This window comes from Callospermophilus lateralis, chromosome 9, assembly GCF_048772815.1.
Source record: "Callospermophilus lateralis isolate mCalLat2 chromosome 9, mCalLat2.hap1, whole genome shotgun sequence".
In the NCBI taxonomy this organism is placed as follows: domain Eukaryota; kingdom Metazoa; phylum Chordata; class Mammalia; order Rodentia; family Sciuridae; genus Callospermophilus; species Callospermophilus lateralis.
This window is the reverse complement of record NC_135313.1, coordinates 65,605,735-65,620,640: the sequence shown is the minus strand read 5'-3', so window position 1 is coordinate 65,620,640 and position 14,906 is coordinate 65,605,735. Positions and strand designations below refer to the sequence as shown.

At 34.8% G+C, this 14,906-nt stretch overlaps 1 protein-coding gene across 2 annotated transcripts in view; it reads right to left on the bottom strand.

The window, feature by feature from the left end:
* Positions 1 to 301: 301 nt before the first annotated feature.
* Positions 302 to 14,906, bottom strand: part of Grb14 (growth factor receptor bound protein 14) — a 113,131-nt gene continuing 98,526 nt past the window's right edge. For both annotated transcript variants that reach the window (XM_076865791.2, XM_076865792.1), the window contains 6 exons: positions 9,603 to 9,683; positions 4,663 to 4,779; positions 4,500 to 4,572; positions 4,261 to 4,348; positions 1,946 to 2,039; positions 302 to 672 (listed from right to left, as the gene is read on the bottom strand). In XM_076865791.2, the coding sequence (XP_076721906.1) occupies positions 526 to 672; positions 1,946 to 2,039; positions 4,261 to 4,348; positions 4,500 to 4,572; positions 4,663 to 4,779; positions 9,603 to 9,683 (600 nt within the window). In that variant the 3' untranslated portion in view covers positions 302 to 525. The remainder of the gene's footprint in view (positions 673 to 1,945; positions 2,040 to 4,260; positions 4,349 to 4,499; positions 4,573 to 4,662; positions 4,780 to 9,602; positions 9,684 to 14,906) is intronic.

Below are 14,906 nucleotides of genomic sequence, written 5' to 3'. Positions count from 1 at the left end.
TCTTTTGACTATAATAAAACCAGAGAACATACAATTCATAATTGTTTATAGTTTTATTAACAAGTCATGTATAGTTTCTTTTAATTAATAACTAAAGATTTTGTCATGCTTCCTAATATTAAAAAAGTATTATAACTAGAATTCAGTTTGCAAAAAATCATTCTGAAACCTGATTTCTTCTTCATATTTGGTGTTCAAGAATTCTAGGGCTGTCATATTTTAAAAAGGAGCAGATAAATGTTTGAAGTATGCATATTTGAAGAAAATACAGTAATATGAAACCACACAAGAACACTCCAAGTCATTGTTTCCTAAGGTTTAATTTCAACTTACAAATTTTAAATGATGATTGTAATGCCAATCCAAGTTTTTGCTTATTTGCAATGCACGAACTATTTTCATAACTTGCAGGTGAAATATTCCTTTCACCACAGTATGCTTTTACCCTTATTTATGCTCTCTTTTTAATTTTTTCCCCCTGGAGTCTTTTTTCTTCAACAGTTTAACACATCACTTCTGGTTCAGCTATAGAGCAATCCTAGAACAATAATGTTTCAACTTGCAAGGAAGAACACCCTTGTTGAGTTGGTAGAACTCCACCAGCTGGATTAGATCCGTAAATCTAGTATGGCCATCATCTAGCGTGTGGAACATTTCACCATCATCTTCCACCTGCAAGAGGAAAAGCAACAAGCTGGTAAAGAGGGTAAAGAATCCAGAAGAATGATGGTTGTTCCACTGCAACCTATGTCTTCATGCCAAAATTGACAAGTTTATAAAACTAAGGACTGTGCAGAGAACAGCATGGCATGTCCACTTCTCTTTTTTAACTTCACTTACATTTAAAAGAAGTATCATCTGATCCTTGGATAAGAGACATGCCTCCACTTTCTCTACATCTAATTCTCCCAGAGTTCTGTTTAGTTTGGATAGTTTAACTATTTTGAGTCAATGAACAGAGAGAAATCTGTACTATTCAGTGTAAAAGTAGACAGGAGATTTTAATGCTTCCGTGTACAGAAATTAATTTCTATTTCTAAACATTGTCTACTTAATGCCTCAGTATATTAAAAAATGACTATTCATACAATTTTTATCAGCAAATTCATTCTGAAGCAATGAAATATTATGCTAATGGAATGTCAGTTGACTTTTTTTGTTTGGTGGTGAAGTCTTCTAGCATTAAACGCTCACACTTGCTGGGGACACTGATCAAATAATCAAAGAAGCAGGGTTGATACTGTATATGGCCTTTGGATGATTTCAAAAAGAGGCAATTCAAAGGAAAGCACTAGTAATTTAAATAAGACCTTCCTGAAAGTAGATTGAATCTGTTTTACTCTGCCTGATTCCAATATGCACGTCACATATGTACATATGTGCACATGCTGACACACAATAGCAGAAGCAAAAAAAAAAAAAAAAAAAAAAAAAAATCCCAAAGCAAGTTGTGTCAGCCAAAAACAGAGTCACAGATAATTTAAAAATGTTCCCAGGATTATTTAAATGTCCACTAATTTCACAGTTCCTGTATTTCTATACAAATAATTTAAAACAAATGAACAAAAACTAGCAACAATAATAGCAAAAAAAATGTCTTTGAGAAAAGAGAAAAGAAAGGGTTTTAAAATAATGTTTTTTTAAGAAATGGTTAGAACTCAGAAAAAAAGAATCTTTAGTGGCCTTTTAACAATAGGTGGCATGGGGTCTATACAATATTGCTAAATCACATTTCGTGGAAAAAAGATAAATTTAATTTTTACAATTCCTGTATTTCTTATATTAATTCAGGCTCATAAAACCATTTCTGCCAAACTTAACTCTGGTCAAAGCACAAGCTCCCACATTATATTTAATAAAAGGAACAACAGAAAAACAAAGTTTCCAAAAGCTTATGCATTAAGATCATATCTAATATACGAATGTGAAATCACAAATTACTTACTGGTATAATTTGAAAGTGCTTTATTTTTTGCCCATGACTCATTGACAGGACGAAAGTTTTGGGGTTACTCTGACTATCCCGCACCAAGAAAACTCTAAAGAGAAAGAGGAAGAATTTCAATATGTTTCTACATTTACTCACAGATTTCATAGAAACATAGCATGTAACAAACCCAGGACGTGTACTCATAAAAGCTGTAGCTGGGATCTCCTTAACTGTATATTCAGTGAGTATGATTATTCAATTTGGTAAATGATATGTTACAACATAATCTCATACTACAAAAACTGTCATCAGTGCTAATGTAATTTTAATAGAATAAATAAGTCTGTTTGTGACATTGTTTGCTTACAATACCCATCATAACATTCTGTTGGTATCAATAGTTCATGTTGTCCTTTTTCCACTGAGAAATTGGGTATTCCCATGTAACTACCAAGAAGAATAAGGGATGAGAAAGAATAAGGGATGAGTGTGTGTGTGTGTGTGTGTGTATAGTTAGGTAGGTAGGTAGGTAGGTAGTTTATGGGTCATGATAGGCCCCTGAAAGGACATAATGATTTAGAGTAAAATCATTTTTTATCCCCTTCTCTACACTTGGTCTGCTTTCTTCTGTTGATTCTGGCTTCTACTGTTACATGGCAGAAAATAAGAAATGATTATATCCTTAAAGTCCATCTTTAATTGTTTATTAAATGTTTAAGTAAAAATGTTTCAAGTAAAAAAAAATATACCCAACGTGCACTTTAACCTTGAAGAATGCAGTGGGAAAGCCTCTATTAATGTCAGGTTACAAAAAGAAGACTGGCCTAATGGTCTCAGAGAAAAAGGCTGCCGGGCATGGATTCTTATTTACTGGCAATGCAGTGAAAAGCCAGTTTTGTATTAATTACTGGCAAACACACTGTGTAAGTGGTCCCCACTGGTGACTCCAATACTAATCTCACTGTGCCTGGGCAAGGAGGCAGCCAAATCTGAGGCATCACAGATGTCTGATGAAATTATCCATTTTATTTGTGAGACTCTGACATTACATCATTGGGAGACAGGACAAAGGGCATTTCACAGGGAAATTAAGCAGTAATTCTTCCCCCTCCCAAGCAGATCACCACTACCACCTGGTGGACCGCCTGACACCTTCACAACTTTCCAAAGGAATACCAAAATAATAGAAAAAGGCATGATTACTCTGTATAATTATTTTCTCCGGGTTACAAATTCATAAATAAAGGGAATTATAATCTTCTAAAACATTTAAATCATTCTTTCTTATTTTTTTTCTTTTCCTGACCTCATTGGATTGTAACTCTGATCACTGTTCAAATTTATATCCAAAAAAAGACCATGCTCCAAGCAGAGAAGTATATTAAATCCTTTCTTATTTAGAGTCTGGTGAAATGCTGACTTGTTATTAATAATCTTCCATGTGAAGATGCATTTTTTACCCAAATGTCAGTATTAAATCTCCTCAAACCCTTGTCATCGTTCTTAAGTCAACCTTTGAAGATAAAAGATTCCTTCTCCAGTTGTTTAAACTGACAACAGTTTCATTTCTCATCCAATCCTCAATAAAATGCTCTCATTGTACTGCATTTGAGAAGGAATTCAGCAGTATTAAAGTACCTGAAACTGAGTAATGTGAAAAGAAAATCCTTCAGATTTTAAATCTCTCATAAAATATTTTATGCTTCTCTTGTGTACTCCATGGTATCCCATTAAAAGATAACACAAAAAATCATCAAAAAGTAATCTTTTAATAGATTCACATTTTTAAGCTGTTAATATTTAGAGAAAAAGCAAAAGGTATGTAAACAGAAATAAAAGCAAACATTCAAAATATATAAGAAAAAAGCTTTCTACTTAATACACCCTGCATTATACCTAAAAAGATTTACAATGTATAAGGATAATGTCATAATGTAAATCATATTTTAGAATCATATTAATTACTTGTTCAAATTAAAACATTGATTACCCAAAAACAAGGTTAGTTTTTTTTTTCTCTCATATCTAAAATGCTAGAATTGGCACAGAATGGATAACATTAGTGCTCGTAGTCAAGAACAAAGAATCCTATTCTCTGTTAATTTATACACATATACTAAGCACACTCTGTGTACTAGCTATTATACAGATATTGCTAGAATTCAGTGATAGCCACTCTTACTGAACAAAGTCATTTCTGTGTTATGATAAGCCAAAATTAAAAACACTTGGTGTGTACTGAATAAATGATTATTATTTACTGGCAAAATCCAAACCAAATCCAAAATCCACACCCAAATTCTACTCAACACTAAAAGTTTCAAACTTACCCATCCACAAGCCCTTGCTGAATAATCAATCGCTGAGCTTCATCTCTCGAAATCTTATGGTGAAACCATGGCTGGGACCGATGAATGGCTAAAGAAATAAAATGAATGAATACAAAGGTTTGCTTGCAGTGACTGTGATTTCACTACATATATGCCCTCCATCACTTAGTGACCACATGTCACTAAAGTCATGTCAAGCTGCCCATCAGCTCAGTGACCATGGCTAGGAGCAGACATACCCATGTTTGTGGCAGAGGTCTGTGAGGAGGCAGTGGGGCTACCGTGACTGCCCAGGCGCAAACATCCTTTTTTCTGAGCAAGGAAGGGGAAAACAAATCTCAGTTTTGGGAGTGAAACAAACTCAAATTAAAAATTCTTTCAAGAAAGTGAAATTATCAGTACCCTCCAAGCGAGTCCTTCTTCAACTGCAACTGAAAGAGCTTCCGTGGGATTTTCTATAACTCTGCTTTTCTGACCTGAGAAGTCCATTGCTACCAGGGAGTTCTCTGATATACTTCTCTGGAAAAAAAATTTTGAAAAACAAAACAAAAGCAGAAAACACTTGCAAGTCATGAAAATCTTCAAAAGTAATCGTTCACTGTTTTGCTGGCAATATGCTTCAATTTGAGACTGGGATTCCTCAAGTGGCTATCAGGAAATTTAAAAGTTAAAAGTACATATTCAATATAAAATGATGCTATGGAGAACTTTGATAAATAAGTTCGATGGCTATTTGTTAGGATAACTGAATTAAGTGTTGAGTAATGTGATGAAAATCTTTGAAAGAAAGCATGTCTTCCCCCTAAAACAAATCTCTTTTTCACATTATCTCCTAATATGGCAAAACTCCAATTGAAGAAGAAATAACCCTTCCTACTGGCTATAAAGAACTACCACTTCTGAACTCATCTCTGTATTAAACTTTATGTCAAATCCACCAACTTTGAGGCCACGATTTTATGATTCAAAATATATAAAAGCTATAACTTGGATTGATACACATCTTCTTAGAAATAGTACTCATGTTTTATAAAGGAGCAAATTGGAATATGTGTTTTGAAAGCTTATCATGTCAAGTTTCATTTTATTTGGAAAATGAAATTTAGCAGAATAATAATACATTATATTAGATTTCATATTAAAATTTTTATGATGGGGTTGGGGCTGTGGCTCAGCAGTATCGCACTTGCCTGGCTTGTGTGAGGCACTGGGTTTGATTCTCAGCACAGCATACAAATAAATAAATGTCTATCAACAACTAATTTTTTTAAAATTTATGATGTAATATATAAACACTTTTCCCTTTTTGAAGAGATGGGTGGCCAAGTTAGTGCTGCAAAAACAACTCTGAATGACAGAAGCACAGACATGAAAAGACATATTTAAACAAATGTAATCAAAACAATGATAAAGTCAATGTTTTTGCTTATTACTTCTTATATTCATAGTCTCTAATGGGAAAGTAAAACATATAAATCCTAAATTTTATTTTTATTTTATTTTTTCTGACGTCCTATTTTGCAATCATCTTTCAAGAAACAGGTAAACTATTAATTTTTCATCCACCACCTGCCATTCAGTAGACAACATTTACTACATGCTATCCCACAATGAGTTGTGAGTACTAAAAAAAGAGAAAATTGCCAAACGCTGTGGTCAAGAGTCTCACATGTCTTATACACTAGAAAGATAACTTAAAACTAAGCAAAATTAAAAAAACTAAATGGAAGTGTGTATCATTTATTCTTCAATAATTAATAAAAGAACAAAACCCCAAGTGAAATTACACTGGTAAATTATGAGCCAACCTGCATCTGGAGACTTGTGGCTTTCACACACACTATCTCTCTCTCTCTTTACCTTTGGAAAAGATACTATAGTCAAATGTGGGCTTCAAACAAAACATTATCCTCAAGAAAAAAAAAATTAGGTTTCTTTATCACTGCCTCACACATCCCATTTTATTAGCATCTGTTATTTTCTCTTCAAACCATGTGATAGTGGCCGACAATCTTATTATGGTCCATCTATATTTCTAGAGATCTGGCATGCAATCTTCCATTTGTTACAGGAGCCTTTATAACTGACAGCTGCTCTTTCCAGACAGATGCTGTCTCAGTAATCTCTATTTGCTGTCACACCTTAGTTTGCCCTTCTCACCCCGTGATCTTCCGTGCTGGGCTGTGGACCAGTTGGATATACTTTTGCTTTCCCAACATTAATGGAAAGTGTCCGCCTGCCCAAATCAGAGTAACTAACCTGGATCCTGATGATAGATTTATCCTTATAACATCTTTAACTTCACATGCCAAGATGGGTTCTATAATGAGAAGTTCCTGATAACATAAAAATACTGTGAGGAAAAAAAAAATAAACAAGGTGTTGTTCTCTCCCTATCCAATACAGTGGACCAGATGTACAATAAGATCCCGTGTTCCATAATTATTTGACAAACAGAGAATACAAGATAATTAAAGAAATTTTCCATTTGCTACAATAACTACACTAAGAGGGAAGAGGAGTGTAGTAAATGTTGTCTACTGAATGGCAGGTGGTGGATGAAAAATTAATAGTTTACCTTTGGTGGACAAAGAAATGGAAGTAAAGCAGAGTCTGACAAACTCAAAAGGTCATTTTCAGCTCAATTTCTTTCACATAGAAAAGCAATGCTGGTAACATTCAGAACTGGCTGTATTTCTCAAATATTTGTTCCTTTTTCTAGCTCTTCTTAGGGGATGAACAGGGTAGGCCCTAGCAAAATGATCCATGATTTTAATTGCATAGCCTTTCTCTCTAAGAAGGAAAGCCTGGGTGTACCCTGGATTACCCAGGCCGCACTCTGAGACTGCTTGTATCCACTTTTAGTGAGGTTTACATGTAAAATGGTTTTTAGGCAATATAACTACATGATAACTAGCCATGCTTTCTCTGTCACTCTATTTGAAGGATCTTGATAAACCTGCAGCTCAGAATGACTGAACAAGAGGGCAAAGAATTCCTCTAGATATCGTTCTCTCATCTGCTTCCTACAGAGCCAAAGGACACCCCAGATGTAAGAGTCAGGAGATTATGCAACTACCCCCTTCTTTTACACTGCAGGACACCAGAGATCCAACCAAGATCACACAGCTTATGGTAAAAATAGCAACCAATATGTCCCATCTAGGGTTCTTTCAAGTGCCACATAGTGGGAGGTAAAGGAAAGAAACTACAGCTTAGCATGTCTAGCCCAGGGTCAAAAGTAAAGACTAAAAAGAACTGAGCAGACATTTTCTCCCAATCTCCTCACTCCAGCCAGGAACACATTAACAGATACTCCATCAAATAAATTCCTTCTTTACCCTAAAACGAACCAACTCTACCTGGCTTCCTAAAATATCTGCTGATGATTCTCATTTCAAAAGTTGATATGAGCGGCTGTCACATGGTATTATGGCTAGAACTGTTGTTTCTCTTCTCAAAACATGGACAAGTTTAAAAGAGAATACTGTTACTTGAGAAAGGTAACTAAAGTATTCTAACTTTTCTATGTAACCCAGTGAAAACAGTTCCTGAGTAGACAGCAGCAGAGACAGGTGAGAGGCACCAGCACCATTCAGATCACTGATTCCTCTGTAATCATCCAGAAAAGCGGGACTCTCCATAGACACAAAAGTAAACACAAATACCTCCCCAAACATCTAGCTCTCCTTCACAGAAATTAAGAATAGCATCGATACAGTTCTCAAGTGCTACCTTCTACGGTCACAACTCCTGTGTAGAACAAGCCCTTACCACGAGGCACTGGGACCTCTTGCCCCTATCACACCTGATTCCAGTCAGATTCACTCAAGGAGCAGTTCTTTTTACAGATGGGGTTGAATAAGCAAAGACGGGCTAACCAAACTCAGATTTGCTGTGATCAACAGCAGAATGACTTTCAATGGGAAAATGAAAGAATAATATCACACTTGTATGCTAACAAAAGTAATGAAAATGGAAAGGACTTTATTTATAACAATTTTTTTTCCTATGATTAAAAGGACACTAAATAATAATTGCTTCCAAACATTTGGCTGCTATTAACACGTTCATGCTAATAACTCTAGATTCTAAAAGGAAACTTGGAGGGATTTAGGAAAGGATTAAGATAATAAAATTCATTATTCTTTTTATATACAGATGGATTGAAAGATAAGAGTAAGCTGACAAACTGTAAAAAATATTCACCTTAAAGTGATTTCTATTATAAAAATTCATTACATTCCTTAGTTTCTTATTTTAGGGCTTAAAAGTAATATGATACAAAGATGAAAAGTTATTCTTCCATAATTTAAAGCAACATAACTACAAAATAGGGGCTCTTTTTCTATATCGTCTATTGGGCTTCATAATCAACGTTATTTCATGCCACATTCCTGGAACTGAGCATTTCATCTGGCACATTACATGTGGGTAAATGTACCTTCCTTGGTCATAGTCAGGAAGAACACATTTTTAACCTAAGTGGAAACACAGTTTTCAGAAATGTGCATTAACTGATTTGTAACACAGGCACATACATCTGAATTTCTAATATACTCAATATTAAGAAGTGCAGCAAGAATTGCAGAATATAAACTTTAAGTTCAGAAATAAATTTCTGTGTTAATGCACAGGAAATTAAAATTAAGTGCTAAAGAAGGTAAAAGATGTGCCTGTGTGTGTCTGCAAATAAATATCCAAGTTACATTTGGTAAAACTCTGAGAAGCACTGCATAGTTAATGTAATGCATGACCTATATTTTGACTTGTAGTTTTTGCATTTCCTGGAAAGCAGTCTGCTTTTTAAGGACCTGGAACTTAAAAAAAGAATTACTGTTAGAAAGCCAGAAATTAAAAGCATGCACATGCGTTTATTACAGTTTTTAAAATTTGAAATTATTGGCATCTCTATAATAGGCTACAACAATCCCAGAATCAGTATTAAAATAAATAAGCAAACCCATAATCAAAGAAAAGTAATTTAAAAAACACATAATGCCAAGGAAAATGTTCTACAAATTATCCTATTAAGAATCTAATCCTCAAATGATGTAATGACATAGAATATACATTCCTTCAAGTATTTAAAATGTTTTACTAACATAACATTATGTATTATAATTGAATACTTCATATATGTCCTGTGATTTTTATCACAGACTGTACACATACGCTATCCAAGTTTAAAAAATTCAATATAACATCATATATACAAAGTATAACTTTACTTGACCAAAAGAAAATGGTAAATGTATTGTAGTATATATTTGTAATGTAATAGCAAATTAACATAATATAAATATAGAATAAAATATAGGTTCAAAAAAATCGATCTTTACCATGGGTGATATACTCTGAGAACTGCAGCCACTTCTGCCTTGATATGGATGCATATAATTCTGGTACAGCTGCATGCCATACTGCAAAATAAATGAACAAAAACATAATGCTACAACTTTTACTTTACTACACTGGTAATTCAATTAAAATATTCTTTCATTAATCATATGTTATCAGTATAAAAAAAATAATTTTGTGATTTTCCTTCAAACAGATAAGTAAAGCAACCAAAATTTTGACAGAAAATCTTTTAATGCCCTTCAAGGATGCATTTAAAAAGATATGTTTTTTAATTTGTTTGTTTTACTGAGGCTCCCAAATTAAGGTCTTGCTCACCAGTATTACTTTATACTGGTATTACTTTATAGTGAGACTTACTACTTACATCCTTTGCAGCAAAATCATTTGGACTGGTACCTTGTCTCGTGAAAAGAAAGCTCACTTGGGAAAGGTGTCATGCTGTACATTCCAAAGATTTAAAAAACCTCACATATGTCCTAAGCAACACTGTAAAATTCAATGTCATTCTGATAATTGATGAATTAATCTGTCCCTTTGGTAAAACTATAAATTGGGCCCTATCTAGAAAATTCTTGGCACTATATCATTCTTTGTTAAATATTCTTTTTTAACCAAGAATAATTATTCTCATAATAATTTTGGGCTTCACATTCAGAAAACCAAAGCAGTGAGGAGTCCAACTGATTTCAGAGTTTCAAAATATAATGTAGCAGATTAGAAATGTGGGGTCTTCACTTTTAGGAGGCAGCATCTTACAGACTGAGCCAGCTGGCCATAATGGGAAAGTAGGTCTGAATTCTAATGGGACTATTAGTTTGAGAAAAATTAAGCTGCTAACTGCCATGAGCAAACTTGTCCTGAGCAATCCTCATCTGAATCTGGAAATTACTCCTTTAGGTTTAAGCTATTTTGTTGAGGGGGGAGCAATTATATTGGCAGCTTTTAAATTATTTATATTTATATATATTTATTTACATTTGGCTACACTCCACAATTCTATCCATTTCATGAAGACATAATGAACTTCATGTTAGGTCTCAGCGGCCCTGTTCCATCTACTGCCTCCACCTTCGTGGTGCTGGCATTTGGCAGGGTGATCACCTCAAGGCCCCAGCAGCACCTGAGCCAGCAGGTGCTGGGTCTCAAATGGGCCTGACAGTGGAAGCAGATATGGAAGGTGTGGAGGATGACTTCGAAGAAGAATGTGCTGCTGTTGATTCCATGTTGGCCCTGATGAACTATCTTTACCACCTAGAGGAGAATGACCATCTTCATGCCTGCCTCCAGGGCTGCCAGAATCCAGCTGATAAGTAAGACTACAATTCAGTGGCAGGTCTAAAAGGCCCCTACAGGTGCCAGCCCTTAGGTTCTTCAAAACCCCAACCAGCCACAACACTGCTTCCTGGGGTCAGGCTCTAGCCTAGGCACCACCACCTAGCTCAAGGTTTCCCAGTGGGTTTGCCTGCCTATGCCACCCTTCTGGCACCTCCCTTTGGTCCACCTGGGCCAGTCCCTACTGACCTGCATCCCCTCTGGCACCAGTTAGGGGTCTGTGACCCACATATCTGTCTACACAACTTATGAGCAACACTTACTCTGCCCAGTACTTGAGTGTCTACCTTAAATGTGCTTCCTTCATGCACCCACACAGATGCACAGACACATACACTCACAGACATGCATGAGTGTATACACACACACACACACAAAGAGTACTATATAGAAAATACTGAACGATACCATGAAATCAAATCTTACCCATAGGATAAATTCATAGAAACAGTTCAATAGTGCTATTTCTCTACTAGTTCCTTGATACCAATTCTAGCAAAGTGGATATATTTGGTAATTAGGCAAACAAACAAACAAACAAAAATTGGGGGGAGGGGATTAAGAGAATCATTATTTCAAGATTTTGCTTCTAACATGAATACAAACCCACATTCATTTAAAATTCTCTGTGCTTACTTCTTTATCCAATTGCTTCCCAACTTCTAAAAATTATTTTTTAATTCAAGGTTTGAATGACATTAATGGGACCTAATGAAATTCACTTTAAATCAACTCTAAGCCTACAATAATTTTAAAAAGAAGACAGAAGAGCTTAATTCCTAGTCAAGTTCATTATGAAGAATAGATAATAACCTCAAACCAGCACTTTCACAAGGAACATGATGATTGGCCACCTTCTTCATTGAAAAACCTGCTACCTACTAATAAGATGGTTATCTTCCTAGATGTATTGTTCCTGACACCTGCAGGGTTAGGTAGGTACCTAGGAGCCATTGAGGACCTTTAGTAGGCATTTAACTCTTGTCAAGGGTAGTCATGGGCCAACTTTAACATTTCTCTGTCCTATGGAGGGGCAGATAAAAGAATGAAATACCACAACAGAGAAGCTGTCAGAGTTCTAACTGAAGAAAGAGAAAGAGAGAATATGTAACTGGGCTACTCTATGTAAGCAATCCACTTTTCTAAGTCTTCGATGTTCTACAATTCTATATGTAACTAGAATTTCTCCAAAGAGAGGCCGGATCTGTTAATATTTAAATGTAAGACAGACTGTGTCACTTCATGTCTGGTTTCTCATTGGCTACAGGTTAAAGGTACTCCTGGATTGTTCACCTCCTTTTCTGGCATCATCTGGAAAAGTTTTGTCATTGAAATAAACAGGGAACACTGATATGATACGTAGAATAACCATCCCAGAAATATGTCCACATGGTAACCCTGGAACCTGTGAATATATTAGGCCACATAGCAAAAGGAAACTGAGGTTGCTAGCCAGCTGACTGTGGGATGAGGATTATCCTGGCTTTTCCACATGCATCCAATGCAATTACCAGGAGCTTAAAAGTGGAAGGGAAAGAAAGGCAGAAGGGACAGAGATAGGGATTTGGTAGCATGAGAAGGACTTGGTGTGATACTACTGTCTTTGAAAGTGGAGGAATAGCCACCAGCCAAGGTGTATGTGTGGCCTCACAAGGCTGGAAAGGAGAAGGGAAGTGGTTTCTCCCCTGAAGACTCCAGAAGGCAGGCAGCCCTGCCAAGCCTTGACTGTGACCCAGTAAGACTCATTCTGGACTTGAACTAAAAGAGTACAGGATAGCTGGGAGAAGTGTCACATGCCTACAATCCCAGTAACTCGGGAGGCTGAGACAGGAGGATCACAAGTTTGAGGCCAGCCTGAGCAACAGGGGTATAGCTTAGTGGTAGATTGCTGAGTTAATCCCCCAATACTGTCAAAAAGAAAAAAAGAATATAGGATAATAAGTTTGTGTTATTTTAAGTCTCTAAATTGGGGGTCATTTACTATACCAGCTATAGAAATTTAACACAATGAAGCATCTTTGAACTGGAAATCTGACTTGAAAGGGTCTTTGAGAATAATCAGATGAGGGGAAAAAGCAAGAAGGGAACAATCTTCCAGAAACTAAGCATCGCCAAGATGGAAGAATTAAAGGAAACTTTTGGCATATTTCATTGATTGTTGCACGTGCATTTCAAAATACAACATTTGTCTCTCCAAAGATGGCACAGAGCCAGACATTGTGTGGAAAGTAACAGGTATCCATGACTCTGAGATGAAAATGATTCAGGAAAACCAGACTTGGAACAGGAAGAAGTTTTACAGATATCTTGACTAATTTATTTCATTTATCATTTCATATATACATGTACACATATACATATATCAATGTCTACATATATAGACATATGTACATGTATATATAAGTAAGTCTGTGCATGCAAAAGTGAAATATGGCAAATTTCTAGCTAAGTCTAAATAAGTCTATAATAACTATTTAAATAAAAGTAAAAAAAATGGCAAAAGTGATGTGAAAGTCACCTGTCATAATTATATTGGCATCATTTTATTTTTTGTAATATCAAAAAGTGTATCCTTGTAAAATCAATGGCACCTGAGATTCTCAGAGATACTGCTTAATGGGTACATATTGTGGTGATGAAAATGTTTTGGAATTATATGGAAGTGATGGTTGCACACTTTGAATGCACTAAATGTCAATGAATTGTTCACATTAAAAATAGTTTGATTAATTTTTAATATCAGAATTTTTCCTCAACTTAAAAATTTTTTCAAAATAAAAAATAAAAATTTCCTCCAAAGCTGGTCTGATCACTAATCTGATTATGATTGTTTCATCCTTCTTTACCCTGATCTCTCTCTTACCCAGGAGGCTAGTAATGATTTGAAGAGCTACCAAGTGGCAAATATGGAAATGGCAGCAGAAAAACTTCTAGTTCCAAAGTGGACCTAGAAAATACATAAGCTGAGAACTCGATTATGAAATGAAGTGTACACTCTTCAGCCTAACGAAAGGACAGAACCCAGGGATTCTATAAGACTCCATTTCTCTGATGTTAACTTCTAAATATATCAAAAAGCTAGTTTTAGTACACACACTGTTAATAATCTAAATCTTTATGTGGTAATAAGTGAACCATATATATATGCTATGCATAGAATGTGAAATCTATAAGTTAATGAATTATATTAGTGATCAGGCATGAATTATAAAGAATATCTGGGTAAATGGTGAAGCTTCTATTTTAAACAAAGGATTAAGAAAAATAGTAATTTGTATACTTTGTCAACTTTGGCAGTAAATGATATAAATAAAGTAAACAGACATACTCTTTGTATTTTACTTTTTCAAAAACAAAAAAATATTTCATGATTTTTACCCTAATTGTGATTATCAAAGTAGTGTCTTTATAAGGAAATGGGTGATTATTTTTATAACTGTAAAGTTGTGTAAATTTACTGGCATGTAAGTTTCAAAATAAACTGAATAAACATGTGCTTTCAATACATTCTGAAAGAAATCAGTTCTATATCTCTTTTCTACATGTATCTACCTTTAGAAGGTTCTTACTCATTTCCAAATGCTCATCAACAAATTATGCTTATGGAAGTTGTAATTTCCATTTAACACCCAGGTGAATGATTTAAAAATATGCTCATAGGAAAATTGTACAATTTTTTTGATGTTCTACTAGAAGTAAATTGTAATTCTTAAGCTAGAATGTAATTTATAAAACACTTAAATGGAACATAAAACAATTGCATGAAACATATCCAGGAAGACACATTTTAAACACACTTCACACTGAATTGTAAGCAATGTTGTATAAACGCAGACTAAGTTGTATATGAGAGACATCCATTCAGTTATACTGGCTATTGATATAATACTCTTGCAAAAATAAAAAATAAAAATCAGAGAATTTCTAGAAACGGAATATTACTTCATAAA